Here is a 27,295-nt window from a genome sequence, read left to right as displayed (position 1 = left end):
GACCTTCAGAAAACCTCCGGCACTTCAAAATATTACAGGAAAGTCTGGTTCCCTGGAATTAAAGCTCGAAGAATTACTGTCGCCTAACCGGTTTCTACTCGTCAAGGTCTCTTTATGATGACGCCTTGACACTTTCATCCTTTTAATAATGGAATAGCCTTTATAAATCGCGCGCTAGGTGACGTCACTGTACAGGGCGTGATCTGGGAGGTGCCGCGACCGCGAGTGCAGTCACAATTGAGACGGTTAAAAAATAGACCAGTCGCGATAAGCAGCAGATCTCGGCTGTTAGCGGAGGGAAAACACAGGAGGTCCTCGGTAAACAGACGACGATTAGCCACCGGAAACGGCACGTGATGGATTTATTTCACTATTTCGCCGCTGTCGGAGTGTCTCTAGGCTGACTGCCAAGCAAGTGAGTTCAACCGAGTTTATTTTTTCCCACCTGTCCGGAGTAACAGTCATATCGAGTAGCTGAACTAGATCCTCATAGTAAGTTAACCGACCCAGTAAGTTTCCAGGAAAGTCCGAGTTACTCGGGGAACAGGACTGTACATGAAAAGTACTTGTTCCTTTTCAGGAAAACTCAAGAAAGAAACCAGAAACGCAGTAGGAAGAACAGACTATGACAAGACGTAGTGCCGTGGCATTTGTAAAGCAGTACTATCTTTAAAAATACAGCATTATTCTGCTTTAGGGCTAAATGACTAACCTTAATGAATTAATGGACTTACCTGTTTCGAGGTTAAATGCAGTAAATATTTAAGCTGCCTATCAAATATAAAGATGTGTTTATGATTAACAATAACTTGAGCGAGACTGAAAGCACTTCGGGCTCTTGGAAGGGACTGAATCAGAAACTAAAGTAAGACATTTTTGTAGCTATTCTCAATCAAAAAGTGTCACATCGAATGCAGGGGTGTCAAAACATGTGGCCGGGGTGGACTACCCAGTTAAGTCTCGACCACTAAATAGAGTTAAAATCCAAAATGCATTTTCATTCTTGGTGAGCTGTGCCAGCAATCTCTGGGGGTGAAAATATCTGGGAAGTTAAAAAAAATTGTTTTTACAGATTCCAGCATGTTGTTTAAACCTTAAAGATGGAAATGTTTGTCAATATTTATTTTATTAGCCATATATAGCCAAGTTTGAGCACTAAAATCACTGCATAATAATCAACATAGAAAAAGTTCAATAATCTTTCTTGCTGACCATCCTAAGATGCCCTGAAAATAAGTCGCATATCACTGTAAACACATTCTTCCCTTATTCTAACTTCAAAATAGGAATGAATAAAAAATTCAAAAATGTGTTTACTTGTACTGCAATGCATTTCATTTAGGAACTGGAGTAAATAGGACCTAATTTGAGCCTTTAAGCCTATGAATGTGAAAATACGGAGATAAACTGTTGAAATTTCACAAACATGTAGGTTGTCATTAAGTGATTAAACAAGTGATCCACTTATGATCAACTAGGGCTGTATGTACCCTTGAGTTAAAATGAGCTTGACCTCCCTGCTTTGGACAATCTGTAAAAGTAGCACAGAGCAAAGTTAGTTTTAAACTTGGTGTTAATGTTAAACCTGGACAAACAAGTTCCCAATATAACTGTCTGTTCTTCCTTCTCTGTCTGTTCTCTGCCTTTTTTTGCTGTGTATGCACTTCATGATCAAATTTCTGAATCACACGAGCAACATTTTCCAAGGGTTTTTCTGCACAGATGTGTGTGCGTCAGCCCTGTACCAGTGCTATGTTTAGACAGAAACATCCAAACCACACTTAGGATGAGCATTCCTTATCAGTCATGGTGAAGTTTCTGACTGGTCTGTTATGGAATTACGAATACAAAGTGGATAAAACAAATGTAAAGGCGCCAAAATTAACAGTATTAGTTTTAACATGTTGTTAAAATTACATCTGTCCAGTCTATGATATTTATTTGAAATTGCTGTACTATAGATCAGGGGTGTAGCCCATACTGATTTGAATACAGTAAGAAAAATAAAAAGGGACTCAAAAGGTCAACAGAAACATGGTGCAGAAACGTGTCTAATCAATTCATTTTGGTAGAGCTGATATTTTCTCTTAGAAAATGTACATTTTTCTACGACAGTGTGCTGTACAATTCATCTAAATTCTGTATCAGCATTAAAGTATACATGAAATGTAATCATTCACAGACATAAATGTGACAAGTGAAAAGCCAGCCAAAGAAAAATACAGAGAATCCCAGGTGTGTACAAAAACAGCCAAACTTTCCAATGCTATCAGTGTTTGTTATCTTGGCTTCATTGTCTGAAAATATATCTCTTAAAACATAGTCTGACAATTTCAGTTTATTATACAGTCATTCATCTTTAAGCTCCAAATAGACAGCACCCTGTTTTTGACCACACACCTGAGGGAGCAACCTGGCCAGTCAACCAGCAAATTTTACCCCCTTAGTGTCCCTTAGTGACTTTTCCAACTTTGGCCTGTGACGATAATGCTGTGTGAATTGTGATGATTAATGGTTTCGCATAAACCTAGTTTAATCATTCATGAATGAGATACTATCGTAGCTAGCTGCACTGAGTAGGAGATTCTCTGTATCTCATTGTACAAGTGTATAGTGACAGTAAAAGGCGTTCTATGCAAGTGACTGTTTATTAATTATTTACTAAATCACAATAATTCCAAAAATGGACACAGTGTGACATCTTAAAGTTAAAAAGTTTAAATAGCCCAATGGCCGTGATGATCCGCTTGGTAAAGTAAATCCGTTGGGTATCTTTGTTGGCCTTTCAGACAGCAATTCTGACAGCTAAAGAACCAAACGCAGGGCTCGCAAAATCGCTAGCCCGACGTGCCGGAGCTAGCAATATCTCCGGTCGGGCGACCAAAATCTATCTCAGCCCCGTCCGTTGGGTTATCATATAGCCCGAAAAAAAAGTTCATAAAGATAAACAGAAAAACAAACATTTTTAAATATATTTTTTGTACTTTTTCTAACCTAGTTTTTGCCTGCTGCAGAACATAATATGAATAACCGCAAAGACACATTCATTAATATGAATGACCTTTGTATCTGAGTGAGACTGTTTTTTGTTTGTGTTGCTAAGTCGGTCTTTAATACCATCACAGTACAGACCTGCATCACTGAGGGAAGAAAAGCTCTGCTAATATTTACTATTTATTAACACATTTTTGTACAGCAGTGTTTCTCACACAGGCTTTATTTTGGAGGCCACTGAAGTGTATCTTAAAATTTATTTTAATTATTTCATTTGTTTCAGTGGAGAAAATTGCATTCAGTTGTACTGTGTGGAAGTCCTCATTCTCCCCATTCAAACAGCACCTCATCTTCTTTATGTTTTCCTACTTGTAGGCTGATCAGGTTGATATTTTGGCAGCCCCCAGGCCTTCATCCAGTAGTTTAAAAAGGTCCTACTCCACCATTTTGGTAGAATATCGACTGCAGGCTTCTGTAACACTAAGGAGTTCAATACAGTGGAGCTGGAGACCATCCACGGGTTACGAAGCTTAATAGACAGATAGCTAACTACTTAAGAAAGTGTGAGGGTACCTCCTTTAGTATATGTGTCCTCCGCAAGTAACAGCTTTCATTGTTTCTCTGTGGAGGGTGAGGAACTGTTACGGTTTCCTTTTAGGTGTTTGGGCTTCATCCCATGTGCACTATAGATAGCCACACATGACTATTGTTTGCAGTTTTTTTGCACTGTTGTGAAATATAACAGAAGGTTGTTTTGAGTTTATTATAGTTTCTTCCAGTGGCTATTTGCATAAATGGCCAATTAAAAGAATACTTCTTTTCATGTCTACTCCGGAGCAGGAAGTGAACAAACTCAAGTGTCCTTTTAATTGAAGGCTTGTGACCTTGACCCTAGATTAATGTGTCGCCTCATCTAATCCATACCACCCAAATTCTTCATTAATATTCCAGACATCATGGGGAGTAAGCAAATTAGTGGCTCAAGGAACATGGAAAGGAGTGAGGGTTATTTACTTTAGGCTTGATGTTACTTAAGGGTTTCTTCCTCGTATACTACAGTGGAGAGAGTTCACACAAGTACAGAAGTACATTTGCTGCATATGCTGCTTTTTTGCTCTGAGTTGAATTCATACATTTGGCTTTTCAGCCGTCTTCCTCTTGTTTCAAGGTCATTAATTTAAGCACATCCTGAAACTGGAGATCTGGCAATACCCAGGGGTGGTGCTAATTATGGTGGCATCCCAATAGATCTGTACTATAACCACATTATCGTTAACACAGAAATCTGCAAGGCCCCATTTAGACAGCCAGTCACACAGCCTGATAAATATATCTTTGCACGATTTTGGGGTGATTCTTGGCGTGATTGTGCGTTAACTGCCTCCATGAAAGGCTTGTATTGTAAAATGTATTCTGAAACTACTCTTAATATTGTGATAATTAAACTGACTAATGAAGAAACCAGACACTGAAGCTAAACGGAAATGGGCAAATTCAAGTGAACTGAAAACAAAAACAAACCAAGGGAAATCAAAGGCCTTATGCAAAACTGTGCTTTTTGAGCTGGAGAAAAACCTTGAACATCTTTTGCCAGGAAAAAGAGTTCTAAATTACAATTAACATTGTTCACATGTGGCAAAGTATAAGGAGCCGAACAGGTAAAACAGTACCTTTATAACATTTGTCTGGAATTTCATTCCTTTTTTTCTATTTATATATTGGACCCACAACAGGGATCAACTCACGGTGGAGTGAGCCATAAAGTCAGTCATACAGTGGCAGAGCAGCTCAGATCTCTCTGCGCATCCAGGATCAACTTGTCTGACTTTTTGTATTCTGCACAAGACTGTCAAAATCAAACACACAAGCCTCTTCTCCTTTTCCTTACATCAGCCTCAAAACGGAACCTTTCAATGTTAGCCCCGTTAAACCGCAAAGGTTGAGACATACTGCTCAAACAGAGATTCCGGAATGGCTGCTTGTTCAACTTTTTGTCACATGAAACGGAGTCGTTTCACAATACCAGGGTTTCTTAATCACTAATATGAAGAGATATGCATTTGCACACAAGTTAGCACCAGCTATAAATTGCTTTGTTGCCGCTGTTTCCCAAGATCCATTAAAAACAGCTTACTGAGTAGACAGAATTAATCCATAATGTTACAGTCCGTGGTCGCTCCAGAATATGGCAAATACATCAGTGGGCTTAAAAAGACATTAATGATAATGGGAGGAAAACTAAAGTGATGCCAGTATAATAGCCAGGACACTCACAGAACTGCCTAATGTAAGTGATGACTTGCAGGATGATGGCACACTGAGGAAACTAAAGACAGCATTTCTGACTGCATTTATGGTGGTAGTTCTGTTCCAGCACACTCTGAGGTTAAATTCTAGAATCTAGCTCCATTCAGTCAGTGGATATGTCTACAGCCTTAGCCAACTGAGTTGTACTACTTTGTCTTTATCTGGGTCCTACGTTTATGCTGTCAATAGTACTCTAAAAGAAGCCGAGCCATTTTACGAAGTTAAAGTTTAGACTGCTTTGTATCCTTGGCTTTATTTGTATATGAAAACCACCTGGAGAAAGTTTGAAGGTGCGTTTTCATTTCATGTCATTTCATTTATTTATTTATTTCACACTTGGTTCAACAGTTTTAACAGTTTTGTCCTTTCATACACGCAAACCATGCTTTTTCTCGGTATAACACTGTAACAATGCGTGAAAAGGAGCAGGAAGAAGAAAATATTCTTATTAAACCCTGCCCCTATCTGCAATCCAACTAATATTACAAGTGGGCACCATAAACCAAGGAACACACTAACATTTATCTCCAGATCCTAATGCACACCAAACATCAAATTTACAATCAGCAATATACCACTTCAAATAATAATAAGGAGAAAAAATAAATAAATAGAATAAAATAAGGCGAGAGAAAGCGTGAGAGAGGGGAGGGAAAAAAAAAAAAACCTTCTTCAATTAACTCCAATTTGGTTCATATTCTTCATATTGAATTATCGTTTTAGACGTGTAAGACTTTTTAAAACAATGTAAATTTGTACAGTTCTTTAGATTATAATGAGAGTTCCACAGTCGTATACCCCTAACTGTTGGACTCATTAATCTTTGTGTAGTCCTAGTTAGTTGATGCTTAAAATGAAATTTCCTTCTGCTGTCTTCACCCCCCGAACACATTGAAAAGAAACTTTGTAACGTGAAAGGCAAAGTATTATTTTTAGCCTTAAACATAATTAATAGTGTCTGTAGTTTCACTAAATCTCCTCATTTTAAAACTTACTGTTGAACTGTTGAAGTTAATGGTTCACAACATAGTTCTTGTTGATGGTTTATAGTTGTCCGCTTTTAAAAGTAAAGATTTTGATGCCCACTTTTTTAGCAAAAGAAATTCACAGATTTTTAAGTTGTTGTTTTTTGTAAGTAGGGCTTAATTTACTGAAGGTTAGAGTAATACTTTATTAAACTGATAAAAGATCATTGGAAAATGTATCATCTTCTCCACTTACGCATGTAAGTTCATATTATAAGCTGTTACTTTCAATGGAAATGTGAATTGTTGCATCCTTAATGAGTCATCTTGTTACTGTTGTATTCCCCTGTTCCATTAAGTCTTTGTCATGAGGTAGCTTTTAGCGGTCTGGTAACAGGAACACTGGAGTTGGGCAACATATGAGTGGTCAACAACTCACACAAACTCAAAATAAAAAAGATAATGGAAACTAAATTGTCAGTGGCTATTTTGTCACCCAATTAATTTACAAGCATTGTTTCTTGGTGAATCTTATGGAAAATCTAAACTATTATTAAAAATGCTCAATAATAAAACACTTAGAAATGTGAAAACATCAGTTCCCTTTTGACAACAGTCATTGTGTGAACCATTGTCTTTGTGCTTCCCGTCTTCGCCACATAACCACTTCCTGGCCTCAGTTCCTAAGAATCTGTATCCATTTAGCCATTCATAGTAACTATGTAGATGCAATACCAGCTATAGGAGTTCGCTAATGCACAAGAACCAGACAGATATTTTCAAGTTGAGACCACATGGCTTGTCATTTGTATTGTTTCTAGGTGGATTTAAGGTCTTCCATATATTTCAAAGTAGGTTCGATATCACAGGTCATTCAAGGATTCCAGCCTAATGATGTCTGAGTTATGGACTTTCTCCCTTATTTAATTATACATGGAAAACTATAATCTTGTTATCATAATGTGATTCTGATCTCATCTGACATAAAGAAAAGTTGTGCATGCACAATGCAAAAGCTTCAAAAAGATTTTTTAGCAAAAAAGCATGCAGCTCACCATGTCATGTTAGGAGCCTGAGAAGTATACATGGCGAGGTGGGTGTGGCTGTGCTGGCACGCACATAATAACATGGGTTAAATAGTGACTTTAATAAAACTATCAGGGGATGAAAAGAAGGGTAGATTTATAAGAAAACCTTGAGATATTGGTGGTGTTTAATTATGTGTAATGTAAAGTTAAAACTAAAGCTTAGCAGTCATCTGAATCCATACACGCTTTCTTCACAATTTAAATGTGCAGGTGCAAAATTACTCGTTTTTATCGTCTTCCTCGGGAGATGTGATAACATTGTCACTTGATCAGCTTAAAGAGTCCATTTCCTTTCTTGCTGCATTAGCATCAGATGCATAATTTCTGTAAACAAAGCTACCATTTAGTTTTTTTTTCTTACTGGCAAACACTTTCTAGGATGTCTCACTTCATTTTTACAAGCTTTATAATGTTTAAGATGTACACTATAATCCCTTGAGACAGAGATCTTCGGTTAATCTCTTTGTTTTTCTCAAGGAGTTCCTGTCATTATTTGCAATTAGCCATGTTTTCACTGAAAGGCTATCTGTCATAGTTGCAGGGAGGGTCTTGTCAATGCTAAAGACTGGAAGTTCATGATTCATTTTGCAGAGTGCACTTCATCTTTGCTCATCAGGTCACACTGGAGTGACACTACCTAAGTTCAGTGTGTGCTGAGTGTGAGCAAATGACTAGCAGGTGGCTTAAGTGTAGCCAGGGTCACAAGTATTTGTTGATAATGAGAAATTCCAGTCTATTTTAAGTTCCAGTGCTATTGTGAGGCAGTGAATGTCTCATTTCCCGATCTCTATACTGTAGCTTAGAAATGGTCACTTTAGCATTACTAGGAGAAAAAAAGAACATTTCCTCAGGTTGTTTTGAGAATAAATGTGCAGAGCTTGAGAGCTGTTCTTCGCCCTGTAGAACCCACCCCATAGCCATATTTGGATAAGGAAATTAGTGTTCCTGATATTAGTTCAGTTTTTGGACTTTTGTTATTTTAGGATTGTTGTTGTTGTTGGGTCTCATGTACAAAACCAGGAACTTAATCCCACCCTGTGTACTTCAAGGACCTCTTGCTTGTCTCGGTGCATGCTCAATCATCGAGGTAAGTAAAACCCTAAAGGTTGATTCTGTTTGTCTGGACGTAGCGTTTTCAGTGGGAGAAACGTTTTGTCACTCATCCAATTAACTTGGATGATTAACAGAATCAATTTTTTGGGACCTCTAGGTTGAAATATTTAGGTTGTTATTGTGGTTTTATAGTAATTCTGATCAGGATGACTGGGAGATTTTTCACAGAATGTCCTCTAAGGTTAGTTATGCATGTGTTGCATTTTAATAAAACCAACACAGCGATCAGAACCAACAAATAAAATTAGGAGACTGTCTCACATCAATGGAAAATTCTGAGAAGGAGGCATGACATTTGGTGGATATATTCCAGCTCAGACAGTCCCTCTTTAAGTTGCAGCCTTCAGGCTATTTATGGCCCTCCTCTCTTTGCACCATGTCCCCATTAGGCCCACATATTTCGTACAGTAATATCTTAGTCTTGTATGAAGTATTACTCCCCAAAAAATTATCTTTGGTAGTTTCAACCTACAAAGGTGAAGAGAGTCTGCTCAACAATTTACAATCCATGGATAATGATGATTCATATACAAAGGTAATTCAAAGTGCTTTTATAATGCATTAGGCATATACAATGTCAGAGAGATAAAAGGAAATGATGAACTTCTAGATGCATACTGTCAAAATGTACTTGAGATGATCCTGACTGGGGACAGGCAGTAATCCTCTTGTTGAGTATCATCAGTAATTATCATGCTTTATTTATATAACCCAAGATTCATTTTGTATAGCTTCATGGGACATTTGTTTAAACAAAAATCTGTGACAGTGTTCCAGTCAGATCCATTTTTAGCTTGGTATGGGTGGCTGTTGCGTTCCTTTCCTTGACTTTTATTGTTGCTGAATTTATTAAGCAGACCACAGAGAGGTACATCAAGAACAGTGGCTCTGTCACCTCAAATCATTAACAGGTTTTCTGCTCAGTTTCTTTATGTGGTGGAAAAACTGTTTTTGATCCAGAGGATGCTGAAAACTCCACTCGCTCTAGAAGGAAAAACTTAAAACTGGGACCTGCCCATTGCTTTGCCAGATCTTGATGGCCAGTTTTCACTGCGATGCATTGCCACTGGTAACACCCACAGAGGAAATCGTTAAATGTGAAACCAAAATATCGTAAGTGGTGCCAGAGACGAGACGTTTTACCTTCAGCATAAACACTGGTCAGAAAAATTAAAGGGAAGTTGCAATAAATATTCGTCCCTTAAGTCAGGTGCATGCTCCTCTAAATGGTTAGACTCTTTATCTTTAATTTTTTTTTAGCCTTTATCAATTGAAGGTTGAACTTTGTCCACAGACCTGACGTGGCCTGTGGAGGAGACTTATCTGTTATCACTCGCACACAGCAGTTAGCAGCCTGAGCCTTTTAGGCTTCTCTGCCCTGCTGACCTGTTTCACACAACTTTGGGAGGATTGCAACCGTGAGTGTGTAGGACATGTGTTCTGCAACCGTGAGTGTGTAGGACATGTGTGCTAACCAGACCTGCTGCAAAACAAGCCCACAAATATCAACCAGCTAGTGAAGAGGATGTCCTAGATACATTTTCTGTTTTTGAGTTCCTAAAAATGATGAAGTTTTACGTTGAGAAGGGCGTGGCTGATCAGTGGAGCTTCATTAGTTGTGCATTCATCTGAATAGTAATGGCAGTTAACGGTGCTTTAACCTCACTGTTAAAAATGTAATTAGTGTTTTCATCTGCAGTTAGTACGAAAAGCCTAGCGGCAGTAAAATGAGACAGAAGTGATTGGAGATGTCAGCTTCAGCGGGGTCAGACAGGTCCTTAAAGTAAAAAGAGGTGTGTTGATTTTTCACTTTTGAAATTTGTGTTGCCTTTTTCAGCATTTTAGAGACTCGTGAAATTTCCAGAGCTGCAAAAATATGTTTTATGTCCATTTTAGATGCCCTCCAAGACTCACAATCTAAACCCAAAAATGTGTTTGTTTGTTTTTCACTAGAGGTTTCTGTAATTAATTTTTAGCATTAACATCGTGGTCTATATAATGTTTTAAATAGGAAAACTGCACAGTTTTCTTTTGCATTGTTCACTTGCATTGTAGTTTTGTTTTGGGAGGTTTTTTTGTTTTTTGCCCAACAAACTGTTGTTATTTAGTCTTAAATAACTTATGTACAGGAGCATATACAGGAAAGAAAAGAGGAAAGTTTCTCAGCATGGTCAAACAAACACAATGGAAAGCATGAGAAGCAACGGAAATGGAACAAAGCCAGGCGTTTCTTTCGATGATTAACTCCATTTTAATTGTTTGGCCATCCTCCGGTGGCTTTTTCAGTTTGTTTCGTTAAGAGGTTGCCTATGCTTGCTATCTGCTGTCCTCTCATATCTAACCAGCACACACAGGCAGTTTAATGATTAACAAAACCCAGTCATGTTTGTATAAAACAAGCTTTCTACATCAGTCTTTGGCAAAAGCATTAGATTATTATTGCGTGTGTGTGTTTGTGTTTCACTTTTCTCTTTATATTTATATCTTTCTTTCTGTTTGTGAGAGATTTATCTAACAAAAACAAACTGTACAAGTTTATTTAAGAGCCTGCTAGTTGCTCCCATACACAATTTAAAGTCAAAATGCTTTGAGAGATGATTTTATGCAGACATCCACGCAACGGCACGTCTGTGTAAGGAGGAAAAGCTCAGATTTAAGGACTCTTAAGAAGGAAAAGTACCTTGGGTAAGCTCAAATATTAGTAAGAAAACAAATCTCTAAAACTGAAAATAAGTATTAGTCCTGAACAGCACAAAGTCTAGTTTCTGTGGAGAGAAGAGCTCTATTAAATACAGCAACCCCTCCTGTCTTTCAGTGAGATGGTGATAATAGTCTGCACTGTTTTTCATGAATGTGAAGTCTGTTTCATGGCTTTGCTGTCAGTCAGATGTTTACCTGCACTTGAGTGACCAGCCTCCAGAGTATTGTGGCAGTAACTAAATTTTTATGGAATTTAAACATTAAGGATTGACAATTGAGGTAGGGGGGTCATGGTGTGTGTCTGTATGCGATTATAGAAGTACAGTGTGTGTGTGTATATGGTGCTGAAAGTGTGCAAAAAAGTATTGTAAAAATTACTAACTTAACAAACATGTCAGTATGTCATCAGCGCATGAAAGGATCTGACATGTCAGCTGGACAAAATAATTGGATATTCTTTTAAGTTAATAAACGATGTTGTTTGTTTTGCTTAGTGAGATGTTATCCTTTTTCTTTTAGCTGCAGCAAATTTAAAAAATATTAGACAAATGTGTAAGTGTGATTAGCCTCTAGGCAAACTGTATATCAGATAAACTCAGGCTCAGACTGTATACATTTAATTTATCACTTTACTGAATATATAGGAAAGTCAGATTATCATAAAATTTCCTGCAACATAGAGGGGAATAAAATATAAAGTTGCTTCTAAAACCATTTCTTGATTGGTGCTCAGAGAAAAATGCAAACATTTCTGTCTAAGAAAATAAATAAATAAATACATTTAGCGCCTCACTGGTCTCTTATCTGGAACATAACCTACACCGGAGCAGAGAGGTGTGCTACAAAGTTAAATGGGTTAGCAAGCTTAAACTCACTGTTCTTTTTTACCTCGCTAGATCGTTATGGCAACTTGTTCTGAACACATAACCTGGTCAGGATCAGGTTATGTTCAAAGTTTAAACATTAGCTAGAGACATCACATACTCACTGATTTGTTTTTTGTTTTTGTTTTTAATTTACGGTCTGCTCTAAGTGTAATAGACATTATCTGCTGCTATACGAAAAAGTTCCACATGCAGTCTGTTCAGTCATGTGTTACAAACACCAGTGAATGTAGTTCAGTCATAAAGTTACAGGGATGCAGACTGTGTGTCACATTGTCACGGGAGATCGGTTCAGTTGGTGATGCAGAAAATGTCTTAATGTTTTCTGCTTGATCTGTTTCTCTGACACTTCTGGAACCGCAGCTAATAGAACACAGATTAGAAAATTCCTCTGCTTGATTTTTGAATCACTCAGCATTTATGGACGTCAAATCACAAGACTTCACAAGACTTTGTCCTGTCTGTATCTATCATCTGTTCCTTTTGATAATGTCTGATTGACGCTCAGTTGGTAAATTTTTAAAACCATTGTCATGATACCAAATCTCTCTGGCGCCCAAGTTTGTGAATGCAATAACTCGAGAACAAGGCAACATAGGAACTTCAAATTGATACCATAGGTGTGCTCCTTAAAAATATCAAATGAGTTTGAATCTCAGTGATCTTGGTTTTCTGAAACTCTTGTGAATGCAAAAACTTGAGAAAAGGATGACATAGGAAGTTGAAATCGATAATATAAGTGTGTCTGCTAGGAGCCTGAGAGGTAGCACAGGAAGTGACCAGTATTTTTGGTTTTTGTCAAGTCAGCTAACACAAAGAAACCCTGGCTATGTTGATCATGAGTGGCAGCACACTTCTTCTAAATAGGTTTGCAGCATAACCTGCCATAGCACTATACCGTGTTAAGAAGTGAACCACTTTTTGTACCACTGGGCAATCAGAGTGCCATGTTTATATGCAGCATGAAGTTAGGATCTGCATTTCGAGTAAGAATACTGTACACGGGGAATTACTTATTGTTGTACTAAGAAAGCACTCCCTCTGGAAACCAGCTCTGTTGCTTTCACATAGATTTAGTCGACACATTTTGTCCTGTGGTACCTGTCAGGGAAATTATTAACTTAAAAATAAAAAAAATGAAAACCGTGAAAAGATACAAAAATAAATCATAGTAATGATTGAACCTCCCTGAAATGAAATTAAATGAAACCAAGTTCTGTTTTACTGTGAATTTTGACACCAGGGTTTTAATTTCATTAACAGCAAATCTACATCTGTTCCAAATATCACACATAAAACTGTATTTTATTATTAAAAGCTGTATATACCCTCCCACCCAATCATGACTGCTCACAGTCTAGTTAAATGATATAGTTATCATTTTGTATTTAAATCAGGGTTATTGGTTCTTTCTTTAAGAAGCACGCTTTCAGTATGTAAAATTAGAACTGATGTCTTTTTTGTCCTCATGCTCTCTTCCTCAGTATTGACACCTGGGTTCTTTCTCTCTCATTTGCAGATTCAGTCTTTTCTCTGCCTCCTCCCCTTCCCGATCCCTTTTCCCCATTGGCTGTTGTCCCCAGACAGTGCACAAAAGTATGGGGTAAAAGTGCTGAGGAGACACCAGGAGAACAAGAGCTGAAGAGGCCCACTCACCTGCACAGGTAAGATCACACAATGTGCGTCGTTGGAAATGTTTTGAATAGGCAGTGCATCTCTTGGCATGTCTGTCACATTAAGATCTGTATAGCTATATTCTGTTATGTTTACACATGAAGTTTAAAGTTTTAGGAAGGTGCATTGTTCATCGGTTCTCTCCACAGCATAGTATTTAAAGCCATCTAAACATAATCATGAAAGCTATTAAGGTCCACTAAGAAGCATACAAACCCAGCCCTTCAAGCTGCCATTGTTCTGTAGTGTCTCACACCCATCCCCCACTCAGGTGGGATGGCTTACCTCAGTGAACCTTTTTATCAGGTGGAAGCCACACTGGTCAAACACAGTCTAGTGTTGTCTGGTAAATTACTGACCTCATCACAATCCCACAGACCTGTTTGTTACCCGACACCATATGGTGTCGCCACAAGCTTCATGATAGATAAACATAAAGTTAATGAATAATGGAGAGAGGTTTAAAAGCGGATCAGATAATTATGTTACAAACTACACCAAAGTGCCCATAGACAACCTACGCAGATACAGGAAGAACATGTAAAGTACACACAGAGAGGTCTTGTCCCGATGGTGGCAAATTGTATCTATATGGAATAAAAAAAATCAAAAATAGATTACATGCTATTGTTTCAGTGTATAATGTATAGTCCTTTAACTCCTAATCATACCACAAAGGTTTTTAATAGGCATCTTTTGATGGTTGACTTGAATCAAAGTAGTCAAGTGTATCTGTACAAAAGAAGCCTAACTGTCTTGGAGTCCGTTATCTAAATAAAGTATAATTATCTTTTATCTTTAAAGCCAAGTCAGACGAATTCTGCAAAAGAAGAGCCATAAAGGTTTATTGTGAGCAATAAAAGCGCCACTGCAGATGTTTGCAGACTGCTTTTTGACATTGCGTTTCTTCATCTCTGCCTGAACCGTTATCATGCTCCATTGCTGTCTTTTACCACAGTGAGACTATTTCTTATTATTAGTTTATTAATAATTAGACTTTTTTTTTCCTCATTCTGTATGGCTTCTGCATACAGTCGGTTTAAGAAAAAATACAATACGGTAATTTTTAGGAGTACTTTGCACCATAACAAGTATAGGTGTGCACTGCTTCCTGTGATGACAGGATGTGACTCATGCTGTCTTTTCTTGGGGCACTGCTTATGTTCTGGATCTAAATGTGTTTTTGCATATCCTTAAAATGAGGGTCCATTTAAAAATAATACATTGATTAGGTTTTATGAGGAAACTAGATCTAGTTAGATTAATCAAATCAAGAAGGCCATCAGTCAGTTGTGTTCACTTGCAGACAGCTTTCCAGCATACTCGGCGGGGCCAGACAATTGAATTCAGTTGCTTCCAGTTATTATGAAACATGATAACAGTGACTTTTTTTCTATTGCTTTGAAGCTCTGATGTCTTTTTGTGTAATGAATTAAATTCACCTCTTGCCATTGCAGCACTGCACTTTTTCCCCCGCCCCTTAATCTTCGAATTTACTTGTCCTTTAGTGTACCTATAAGTAAGCCTTTGGTCACTGAGCTCCAGAGGAAGTAAAATTCATAAGTTTTCCATGGAAGAAATGGTAGAAGAATTGTGCAACAGCTGTCTGCAGCTGATTTTTGCCTCTGATCACTCGAGGTCTCTCACACTTCCTGTGGTGAGCGTGCCCGTGTCATAGTCCAGCTTATGCCTTGCTTATACTGTGTTGCAGACATGGACACAGACATCTGGAGGACCGACGGTCGAATAGTCATTCCTGTTATACTTTGAAGTCTGCTGTCATAGATAGTTGATTGTAATGTAGATCGGTAGGAAGAGTCCACACTGTCCCAAAAGAACAGGCAGGCGTGGACCATTGCACCCACTGTCTGATGGGATTTAAGTCACTCAGGCCGAAGCGGACCTCAGTGGGCTCGCAGGCATGGAAAGACATATCATAATATAATGAAGACATTATGAGCCAAAACAAATTATGAGAGAGATTCTGTGTTAAACCAGAATATATGAATTATTAACCCAAAGAATCCAAAAACCTCAAGTTACATTATGAGGTTTGTTAGTCAGTAGTGTTACTGGTTGGATGAGTGTTCGAATGTGTTGTGTAAAATGAGAGAAACTGGCCAGGTGCTCCCAGTTGCACTGATTAACTCTACCTACCAGGAAACTGCAACCTAACATAGAAAAACACACAGTAGTCCCAGCAGAAGCAGGAGGGCTGTCACTTGCCAGCTGTCCTTTCAAGGCAGGCTTTATTGTCAAATGCGCTCAAGTCAGGAACTAACCGTGACCAGACATCTCCACATCCTCCAGTGCCTCCACATCCTTAAGTTTTGTTTTTCATTTAATGTATATTTCAAGATTAAGAAACTCATGTGTGAACTGATTTTAACTGTCTTTAAGCTGGAGTCAGCTCTAACAACACTGACTGAATGCAAAAGAACTGAAACTATAGCTTAAAGTTTGGTCCATGACATTACTGTGCCTAATCTGTTTTTGTGTGAGTGTCAACCACAAGTGCAGACCTTGTCTTTTTAATGCTGACAGCTAGAAGCATGATATTTGTGTGTCAAACCACCAACATGCCTTAATTGCTTCAGCTAAAATGGCCTCGATGTGAAACACTATGACTGAGTTTAATGTCTTAAACCAAATGCAGATGGTCAGCCAGACTTAGGCAGGTATGCGTGGATTTTGCTGCAGACTACTGGTGGTTAATTACAGGTCCAGAAGTTGTGGTTTCATCTACATGTTGTTTAGCTTTCTTCTTAAGAAGCCTCCCCCACCGACCCACCCACTTGTTTCCCAGAAGTGATCTTGTTTGTATGGGATGCAGAGGAAGGGAAAGCTTAATTATCCATGAGAGTAAGGGGGAAGAGGAGATTGAAGGAAAACTAGCATAAGTCCATGCTTGTCTGTTTGGTGATATAATACTGATAAGTGTGATGTATTCCTATCCTGCGTTGAGTCAGAACAAATTCAAAGGAACAGAGGAAACCTGATGGAGACGGGCAGAGTGAGGAGGAGTGAACGAGGCTCACGGAATAGAAAAAGAAGAGCAAACAGGAGTGCAGCAGTGGAGAGTTGTTGCTAGGAGGCTGAGAGAGCAACACAATACAGAGGCAGGAAGGATCCAGGGAGCAGTTCAGATCTGTTAGCTCATCAGGCAGAGCTCGCACCGCTTTTTGAGCTGTTTACATTGATAATTGTAATGAAGATAAATAAGTCTTAATGTCCTGACTCGGCTCTCTGGGGCCAAAACCTGGTGGAAACAGGTGAAGGCAAAATTAAATTCTTGTAAGTTGTTTAGAATTAAAAACACCTACACCATCTCTAAACACACTAATGAGTAGTACTCTTACACCCAAATGTTTCTAAAAAAAAAAGACTAAACAGTTTTCAGATACAATGAAAATCCCCAGCAACACAAACTAGTGGCTCATAACCTACCTGTGCCTGGTTAACAGCAAACAAATCCTGTGTCTTGTAATCTTTAATGCTACAACGCGATTTCCTTAAACCTAAAATATAACTCAAAGTGTCTTGTCTGTCCCAAAAGCTCTGCGATGAGATGTCTGCAGACGCAGATGAGAGGAAAGTGAAAGCAAACAGGCACCTCGGTCGTGCCAAAAAGCAGAAAAGAAGAGGCTGCGCTTGATTTTTAACAATAAATAACAGCAGCGAAAGTCTTTATCTCATTGAAATCACTGAAATTATTCGATTGAAAACAATGCTGGGGAGCGGCTTTTCTGACTGAGATGGTCAAGAAGCACTTTTCCTAAATGAGCCCTAATGTCTCCCAGATGAGTAGACCCTTTTTGGCTTTCAGAGCTTGCAATCTTATATCATTATCCAGTCGTCTTTTTATTTTACTTTTGGTCTTTATGACTTCAGAGTGTTGTTAAGATTGGAAATTTGCCCAGAAGTGTGCAGCCTCACAGTGAAAACATTTACTCGGTTAGACTTTGTCACAAGTATGGTTAAGCAGTACCAAAACATGTAGTTTATCAATAACTTGATGAAAATATTGCGTTAAAGTGGCTGCTTCACTGGTCTGCAGGAAAAAGGAGAAAGTGAGGGGAACTCCAGGTAAGGACATTTTCAGAGGGGAAAGCGTGACTAAACAGAAACCTGAGGCACAGCTGAGCCTCCTGAAAGGACGGTATTGTCTGTTCAAGCTCACATGTCGTCCTCATTTCTTATTGGTTTAAGCAAAGGATACAAAAGCAGAGAGGAGGACAATGAATCCTCAAATGTTTGCCTTCCGTTAAATTGCCCTCTGGCGTAGTAAACGAGTAAACATGTTGTCAGTGGAAATGCAGGTGTATGCTGTGATTTCAGGCAGACTACCTTATCGTGCTTCATCCCGACAGTTAATGAACTCTCCTTACACCAAGCAGATCATTTGCTAATTGGTTTCTCATATTTAGTTTGGACTGGTCTGGACACGCAGCTTGGTAATTAGATCAGTTCAGGCTCACAGTTGTGAACGCATGCTGCATGAACACACATAAATAAAGTGAACAAAATAACAAGGCCTGATGATTGCAGATCTAGTTAGGTAGCTCAAAGTTAAATTATCTTTGTGTCTGCCGTAGGAGTATTTTTTTGTTTTTAATTATTCCAAGAAAAAACTTACCCTACCTGTGATTTGATTATGGTGATGATGGAGACATGCCACCTCATAAGTTTTACAGGAAGTTTTTAAGTGTTTTGTAAGAAATCAGTTTAACCCTCACTGGAAAGCACAGCCATCACTTCTGAGTGAACCAGCATGTTCACTCAGAAGTAACTATGACAGCCAAACAAACAAAGCATTATTATACACCATATCAGTCAACCTGTGAAAAGTCAAGTGATTCAGTGTGAAGATGACACCACTCTGCTTCAGTCTTATCAGCAGTTTGACCTCTGACCTTCTTGATCAGATCAATACGTAATCTTGCTGTTGCTTTGGATAAACAAACTATTCTGACATAGTTTTACACAACGTCTTACAACACAAACGGGGGTTTCCATGTGATCGTTTTGTCAGTGTGGTTGAGGTGTCTTCTCTTCCTTTTTCCACCCATTGTTTCTCAACAGAGGGAAGTTGTAAACCTGCTCATTTCACCATAGATAACTGTTCTCCCTCGTGCTTCCTCCTACCTGAAATTACCTGAGTGATTTGAGAATAAGGTAAAAGATGAAAACTAAAGATCAGTTTGTAGTGAAGACTAAAGTCTTTGTTTCTTCTTCTGTGTGTCTGCACAGGTGTCGGCGTGTGCGGTAATCTGTCATGGGGCTGCTGCCAAAGATGAGGCTTAAGGTTGTGGTGTCACTGACTATGGTCAACCTCTTTATCTTCATCCTCATCTCGCGGAACATCAACCAAGACAAAAGTGGACATCAAAAGATTCTTATCCCTTCCAAACGCTTCTGGGCTAAAGTGGCTCCCAGCTCGGCCTACTGGAACCGCCAGCAGCAGATTCTGGACATTCACAGCAATCACATCATCATGACGAACCGCAGCAGCGACATCCCTGAGTGGCTCAATGACACCAGTTTGACATCCAACGTCTGTCAGCCTAACCTCAGGGTGACCACTCAGGTAAAAGATTACAACTCCCTGCTGCCCCGCTTCAAGGACTTCCTGCTTTACATGCGCTGCCGCTCCTACCCGATCATTATGGACCAGATGGATATCTGCAAGGAGCCACCGTTTCTGCTGCTGGCTGTCAAATCGCTGGTGCCTCACTTTGATCGCCGCCAGGCCATCCGCCAGTCCTGGGGAAAAGCAGGCGTATTAGCCAATCGGACAGTGGTTACCATTTTCCTCCTTGGTAACGCAACACCTGGAGACCACCACCCAGATCTGTCTGGTATGCTGCATTTTGAGAACGCCCGCCATAAAGACATCATCCAGTGGGATTTCCGTGATTCGTTTTTCAATTTGACTGTCAAAGAAGTTCTTTTCCTGGAGTGGATCCAGGCACGTTGCTCCGGCGCCCAATTCATCTTCAAAGGCGACGACGACGTCTTCGTTAACACCTACCGCATCATGGACTTTCTCAAGGGGCTCTCGGGACCCAAAGCCAAGGACCTGTTTGTGGGTGATGTGATCACGAATGCGGGGCCCCACCGAGACAAGAGGGTCAAATACTTCATACCAGAGAGCATGTATGTTGGAATCTACCCACCGTACGCAGGAGGAGGCGGCTACCTTTATTCAGGTGACATCGCCTTTCGCCTGCATAACGCATCTCAGCGCGTAGCGCTGTACCCAATAGATGACGTCTACACGGGTATGTGTCTTCGTAAGTTGGGGCTGGCCCCCGAAAAGCACAAAGGCTTCAGGACTTTTAACATAGAGGAGAAATACAGGTCGAACCCCTGCGCTTACAAGAGCTTAATGCTGGTTCACCCAAGGACCCCACAGGAGATGATCCAGATCTGGGCCTGGCTCAGTAGACCCAACCTGACCTGCCAGTGACTGCAGTCAGTCTGAAAACATGTCAGGATAGATCACAAGGAAGGCCAAAGGGCCAAATATTTTAACTTGAACTTTAAAAGTTGGCAGCTTTAAGTTAAGATATTACTACGATGTCCACACGGATCCTCTGCCTGGTTGAGCGTTGTGGCCTGAAAAAATGAGGGCGGCGTGGCAGCGCAGATTTTTCACATTTTGTATTATGGCTCTATTCCACAGAGGAGTTAACTCTGCTTAACTTTCAAAGGACCTTCACCCAAAGTGAATATCTTTGAGTTCATATATTTATATCACAGCTATTTATATGGCCTTTATGTGCTTTAACACTGTCACCTCCACCACAAAGTGTCTCAATGCTGTATTAAATAAATGAGAGCTGGAAAGTGTCTGCCTGGCACCCAAGGGTCGTTTTGGTAAAGCTATAACATGCTGGTCAGGTTACTGAAGTGAGTAAAAGCAATTGATTGCTTTCTGAACACTGAAAAACAGTGGTTCCTGCTTTCCCGGTGAACACTTCCTCGTAGTCATAGCTGGAGGCTTAGATTGTGCTGCTATTTCCAACCACACTCCCAGAAGTATTTACTCACGACTCTAAAGCTCAGAGTTTTTGTTCACATCATTTCCTCAGTTTCCACTGGTGAGACTCTGCTCTCAGTCAGCCACAACATTAAACCCACCTGCTGAAATGTTTTTTTTAAAGGCCAGGTCTCTTTACCGAAGCCACCTTTGTGGTTTCGTAAAAGCAGTTCCCTTAATTGGTGTGGCTGATCAACGTTGGAGCAATTAAAATGAGACAGGGATGTCTAGCCTCGCTCTCCGCAGCTCGGCCGGTCGGGGCTCAGAGAAATCCAAATGCTGGTCTAAATCAGCTTCAGGTTCAAAAAGGTTTAACAAAAGCCCAAAGTACATTTTCACAGGTGTGTCATTTCAAGCTTTCGGTGTGACGTATTGGCTATGTGCCCGTGGAAAGCGTTGAATGAGGATAAATGCTGCTTTACTGTGACCTGAGTGAGTCTAGATTCTTTAAAACAGGCTGAACACGTACATACACAAATTGTTACTTGATTAAAGTGTCCGTGGGTTTTGCAAGAGACTCTTAAGGGTTCTGTGTGTTGGTGAAAGCTTTAAAGTGTGTGTGAACTTGTGTTTTATTTAAAAGTTGATCCTTAGCTCATTGTTGTTTAGCTTCATTCACCTGACAAGAGACATCCTGCACATATTTACCTTTCCCTCGTATTTCATAAAATTCCTTCTGAGCAGTATTGTATGCACGACACGGTGAGATGCTTGACTCGCACACAGCATGAAGGGTAATGGTGTTACTTCGTCTCTGTTAGAGCTCCCCCTGCTGGTCAGGGTGGCGGCAACAAAACATTTTTTGCTAGAGCTTTGTAAACAGTGGCGATCCCACGACTCCCAAACTGCCAACCACCTGATTTATTTAAAGCATCGGCTTATTACCGTAATTATCTCTGTGTTAGTCTCTACATCCTTCGTGTATCCGTTATGTGACATTTGTAAATCATCCTACAGACAATCGCACCAGGTCTCTTGTTTTTTCTCTTTTCTTTTTGAACTTCAGTATATTCATGCAGGATAAGACCAACACTAAAAAGAGAAGATAAGAACCTGAAAGACGTGTATTTCATGCTTCTGGATTATTTAATATTTCACTTGTTGTGTGCATAGCGCTGTCACTGCTGACATACATGCCGTTAATCGTTGCACTCCTCACTGTGTAGTTTCGCGGCTGCCTGAACTGTTTACATCGCCTTCTAATTGTTGCTTCAGCCTGATGATTGTCTACAGGTGTGTGGGTGTTGAATTTGTTGATTGGAAAAGGTGCACAATTTATCCAAGTTTGAACAGTCAGTGTTTTTCTGGCCTGAATGTCCCGAATGTGTCCAAGCTGGGGATCATGAAGGAAATTCAGCTGAATGTAACGAGGCCTGTGGCTGTTCTTCATTGTGTGTTTTTTCTATTTAATCAAAGTTTATGTGGAGTATCTGTGTTGTTTTTAACCCACAGAAAGATTTTTTTTTTTTTTGTGTGTGTGTGGTTTCTTTAAACTTTGGTTAATGTGAGTTCCAGACACTTTTCGCTGCCTGCACGAGTCAAAGATGATTACCAAATCTGTGCCTGATGTTTGTATGTACTGTATGTCACGCAAACTTAAATGTGATCGCTTTAACATCATGTTTCAATAAAGCTATATTTTAATGGTTTTGTAGATGCTGTTATGTGATTTTTATGGTTTCTAAGGATGTACATGAGAATTTAGAAAAATCAATCACGTCTGATTACAAAAAATCTTGATGCTTCTTAAACCTCAAGTCACTTTTTTTTTTTTATAACAAGCATTTTAAAGCAGGAGTTAACCTAAAGATACACACATGCAAAGCAAGATATACGAATATTAAAAAAAAAAAAATAGTTGGGAGGATGACATCAGCGACCTCGAGGCTGAATGTGGAGGTGATAGATCTGTAATATAATACGCAGCTGATCCATGAAAGGCTGTAAAAACAAACTAAACATTTAGCCAGTGCAGCTGAATCAAAACACGAGTGGTGTGTGGTCCTTTCTTGTTAATGATGTTAAACAGAAATGCGTTTTTTCGTAAGGAAGCTAAAAAAAAAATCTCTGGGTCACAGGAGCCTGTTCCCAAAGGTACGCTGTTAAATCCAAGTCTTTCAGTGAGTTCAAAGCCCAAACTGGGGAAGAAAATTAGAAACTGCTGGTCTGCTGGGATTTTCCCACACAGCCGTCTGTGTTAATGCCAGAGAAGACGGGCCTGAAACTCAAATAACTACTCGTGACATCTGAAGTGTGCAGAAGAGCATCTCTGAACCCACAACACATCAAACTTTGAAGCAGATAGGATGCAACAGCAGAACGCCACACCGTGTGCCACTACTATCAGCTAAGAACATGAAACTGAGGCTGTAATTCACATGGGCTCCAAAACATTGAGCACTTTGACCTCTTTCCAAAACAGTTGGTCTCTCTGCATTAATAATATCTCTGATATATTTGATTGCATACATTTAGTTTTGCAGTTTCTTGCTTGCATTAAGCTTTTAAAGTGAGCAGTTTATTCAATATTTAATAAACTACATATATATGTTCAACTTTTCATTACCAAGTCTCCATATCATATCTTTTAATGTCAATGAAATGGAGGACATGATCCCCATCGCCTCACTGGTCTGTGAACAGTGGACCTCATGATGTGAAATCTACAGATTCCTTCCTGTAAAAGGTTATTTATCTCTTTAGTTAACCTTTAAAAATTGACAAGAACATGTGGTTCAATTCAGTTGGAAAAAACAATGAAAGTCCATTCTAATGTAGTAATTGTGTCTCACCAGCAGAGGGCAGTAGCCGATCATTCTGCGGTATTTTCTCCGTGTTTGGCGCTGACATGGATTTCTGCGCAGCTTGAGAGCAAGAATGTAAACAGTGGGTCAAACAGCTGAAACAGGATGTGCGATGTCAGTTTCTCACAGAGCATTTATTTCAGTTGTTAAGCACAGAGATGGGCACGATTAGGAACAAGAGGAGAGTTACGCTCAGTGAGCATGTGGGAAGTGTGTGTATGTGGGAAAAATTTAGAGGTACGTTTAAGAAATATATGCTGCTAAATTTGTTTAGCTTTTTAATGTTTTTGTGAGATTTTGCTCCTTTCTTGAATATATTCTTAGACTGTTCTTTTTCCTTTACTTACACAGTTCAGTTTTTAAACCGATTTATGACGTTTGCAGCACTGATGTGGAAACAGTTTTATTTACATTTTGCACATATCTGCATGCATATATGTAGATATGTTATAATACCAGACCTCTCCCTCTTTCTTTTTCTCTGGGTCTTCAAGTTTATTGTAGCAGAGATGATTACACCTAACCAAAAAGATTCAGAGGCTGTACAAAGTCAGACCTTTTTGATGAAGTAAAATCCCTGCAATGATAAAAAGAAAACCCCAGCAATGACTGGCACTTGGTGACTGTAGGAAGGAGAAACTCGCTTTGAACAGGAAGAAATCAGGCTCAAGGAGGGGCAGCCATCTGCCGGGACCAGATGGGGGTGAGGTGAAAGAAGTACATGTGCTCTAAATCATCCTGAAATCAACACCCATGATAACACTAATGCAGCAGTCGTCTGTTATGATAACAGGAAGTTACTGTTAAAAATTTGGAATTCTGCTTGTTTAAAACTCATTAATATAAACAGATATCTGGCATCAGCAGACCAGAATCTCTCAGCTCTCTCTCTTTCTCTGGGATGTTTTTTATTAATTATTTATTTATTTATTTATTTATGGACCTCTTCACTCTGAGAGAAAGAAAGAAAAAAGTTCTCAGAGATGACAGTCATATACCTGAGTCGTTTTCTCCCGCAGGTGTGGGAGTGTAAAAACTGTGTATGTGTGTTTTCTGCAGACAGTCGGTGCGTACTCCTTTCTGATAACAATCCAATGACCTTTTAAGGGAAAGAGACGCAGCTTTTTGGACTTCGGCTCTGTTTCCGCAGATCTTTGCGAACAGAGAATCCAAAACCTACACAACCTCTCCAGCTTCACAGACACAGAATTCTGGCGTTTGTTAAAGTCTTCTTGGTATGTAAGTGTGAAGAAATGCTGAACAATAAACACCTGAATCCTGTTACATCAGAGCAGATTTAACTTGCTGTTGCAATAAGAACAGATCGGCCAAGCCTTCAGCCTGAAGTGTGTGCATACTTAAAAAGGCTTCACAGTGTGGTGTGTGCTGCAGAGCATCCATGTCCTGGAAACAAATTACAACCAGGAAGGGGGAGAGAGCTCGGCCTACTTTTTTTTTTTTTCTGTGTGTACTTTAGGTGTTCAGCCTTGAAAACTATTTCCCTTTCCTCTTTACGTTCCACAGTTGCATCCTTTGGAAGACTTCAGCACTCATTAATAATAAGGATGATGATAATAGTAGACCCTGCTTGTCTCATGTGTAGCCATGACATCCTGTTTAAGCTCAGGAGTCTGCTCAAAGTAACAACAGCTAGTTTCTCCACAGTAAGAAAAGTGCAGTTAAACTGGTTATCTCATATTTAGCTGGGGTCAAACCTGAGCGCTGTAATGTGTTTTTATGTTTTTATTCATTCTAATTTATTTGATAGTGTATTCTTTCCATTAATCATAGAGACTCGAGTAGTAACATTAACTTGTTATGAAACTTCGGCTTTTATATTTCAGTCAGTTCCCAAAAAGAGAGTGAAACCAGTTACAGTGAAAATGGAAAAACGAACGCTCCGTGCAGTGAGTCCAGGTTTACTTTTCCCTGCTTGTATAGACAGGCCCTCATTGTCCTCTTTCGTGCCCGTTTGGAAATTGCAGGATTGTAATTCGTTCCAGGTGACAGGAGCCGGAGAAGTGACATTTTTCATGGTTCTCCTTCACACAGCTGTTCTTAGAAAGCTGTTAATTGTTTATCCGTCGTGGGAAGTAAAAGCACCTGGAGCTTCTGCTGGATGCAGGACAGGCTACACCCACCTACAGTCTGATCCAGGTCTACATGAATCAGAGAGCGACAGCTGAGTCATTCTGACCACGGAGCAGTTTTCCAATTTCTCTTCCAGAGAATTCTTTTTACTAAGAGGAAAAAATGTACTGTTGAAGATCTTCCTGCCTCCCTCTGTCTGTGGGCTGTAGCATTATTTTGAATGCATTCCTACTTAATGTCTTTATAATCATATATTTGAGTAAAAGAAGATGTTTTGTTCATTGCATTTTATTGCACACTGTATGATATAGACTGAATATTTATGCCTCACTGCATCACTCTGGGAATAACTAAGAGCTTGCAAACAAGAAATGTTCAGCACAAAATTTGACCCTCAAATGAGCTCGAGAGCTGGACTCATTAGTTAAGGACGGCAGTGCATCGAGCCCAGTGAAAAGTGAAAAGAAACACACAGCGCTGATGCATGCAGACTCCGCTGCTGCATAGCATGACCTCAGACTGGAAGCACTGTGCTTGAAAGCATAACCTGCACAGTTTAACTTCAGGGTGTAAAATACGGCTGTTTTCTCAGAACCAGCAGTGCCTCAAAACCGCTCTGGCATCTATGCTATGAAGCAACAGACCGAAACCCAACCTTTCCCTTTTCAGTATGCAATATTTTAACTTAAACTACAATCTTTTCCTAAACCTGTTTAGGTAGCTTCTGGTACATGAGCAAAACTAAACAGCAAGTGAGAACAAAGTGGAAAACAAAGAGGTCCAAATGAGACCTATAAGGCTGTATCAAAGCAGATGGAGAAAGTAGCTGCATCCCTTGCACCATGGCACCAACTCCAAGACAAGGTATGTCATAAACATACATGTGGCAGAGTTGCATTTTGCATCAGGTTTTACCATCATTAATGCTGTGACAGGAAATATTTTAATAAAAGCAATAGTGCTGAAAGGAAATGTGGTCTTCTGATTGACAACCCTCCAACTCTAAAAGAATCTACCAGTATTTTTTTGGTGCACAGTCTGGTGGTAAGATGCAGGAAGCTGAAAACCCTGTGTTAATGTGACACCTCGGGATCAGAACCCACTAGAGATTTCCTTGACTCAGCAACCTACAAACTACTAGACGCTTCTCTAGCTTTGGCATTAACCTTTGAGTGCAAAGATCAAATCGGAGACAAAACTTCCAAACTCCAAAAATAGCTCCAAAACCTGAGGTTAAAGTTAACGTCAGCTTAACGGATTTTGACGTTAAAGTCAAGCAGAAGGAGGTGATGATCAAATCTAAACGGAGGAGTCAGGCGGACCACAGCCTGACTCACCGATGACATCATCAGGATGTTGCCAGGAAGCCGATATGATAAAGCGCAGATGAGGTTCTGGGAAACTGATGGCAGCAGCGATTTTTCTCTCACACACAGGCACCCATGAGCTGATCTGTACGCCAGGCGTCCCAGGAGCTCTCGCTTCCTCATCTGTCTCTGAAATCAGTGTAGCACCTTTTGCTTATCATCACACACCTTTTACTCACACAGGCAAATACAGCCACATGTTTTTAAGCCTGTGCTGGCGACAGAAAGCTTCTGGCATCAACAGGCGTCTGGAGATAAAAAAAATT

The 27,295-nt window shown here is 39.7% G+C and overlaps 1 protein-coding gene across 6 annotated transcripts; it reads left to right on the top strand.

The window, feature by feature from the left end:
- The first annotated feature begins 223 nt into the window (after positions 1–223).
- Positions 224–27,295, top strand: b3gnt2b (UDP-GlcNAc:betaGal beta-1,3-N-acetylglucosaminyltransferase 2b). Of its 6 annotated transcripts, none has more exons than XM_042220906.1 (4): positions 224–415; positions 13,571–13,715; positions 18,808–18,900; positions 18,976–27,295. In XM_042220906.1, exon 4 carries the CDS (start codon positions 19,001–19,003, stop codon positions 20,192–20,194), a length of 1,194 nt encoding a protein of 397 aa, XP_042076840.1. In that variant the 5' UTR covers positions 224–415; positions 13,571–13,715; positions 18,808–18,900; positions 18,976–19,000; the 3' UTR covers positions 20,195–27,295. The 6 variants fall into 6 exon arrangements, 5 of the variants coding, with proteins under 5 accessions (XP_042076840.1, XP_042076841.1, XP_005922503.1 ...); XM_042220907.1 differs by lacking the exon at positions 18,808–18,900 and adding an exon at positions 10,207–10,260 and having other exon boundaries at positions 225–10,134; XR_006054417.1 differs by lacking the exon at positions 18,808–18,900 and having other exon boundaries at positions 226–415; positions 18,976–24,274; positions 24,631–27,295.

This window comes from Haplochromis burtoni, unplaced genomic scaffold, assembly GCF_018398535.1.
Source record: "Haplochromis burtoni strain Fernald_Lab_line unplaced genomic scaffold, NCSU_Asbu1 Contig_57, whole genome shotgun sequence".
Classification (NCBI taxonomy): domain Eukaryota; kingdom Metazoa; phylum Chordata; class Actinopteri; order Cichliformes; family Cichlidae; genus Haplochromis; species Haplochromis burtoni.
This window is presented reverse-complemented; position numbering and strand designations above follow the sequence as displayed.

What these genes read in the sequence shown, in the direction of transcription:
- b3gnt2b (XM_042220906.1), top strand. Translation starts at nt 19,001, where the DNA reads ATGGGGCTGCTGCCAAAGATGAGGCTTAAGGTTGTGGTGTCACTGACT.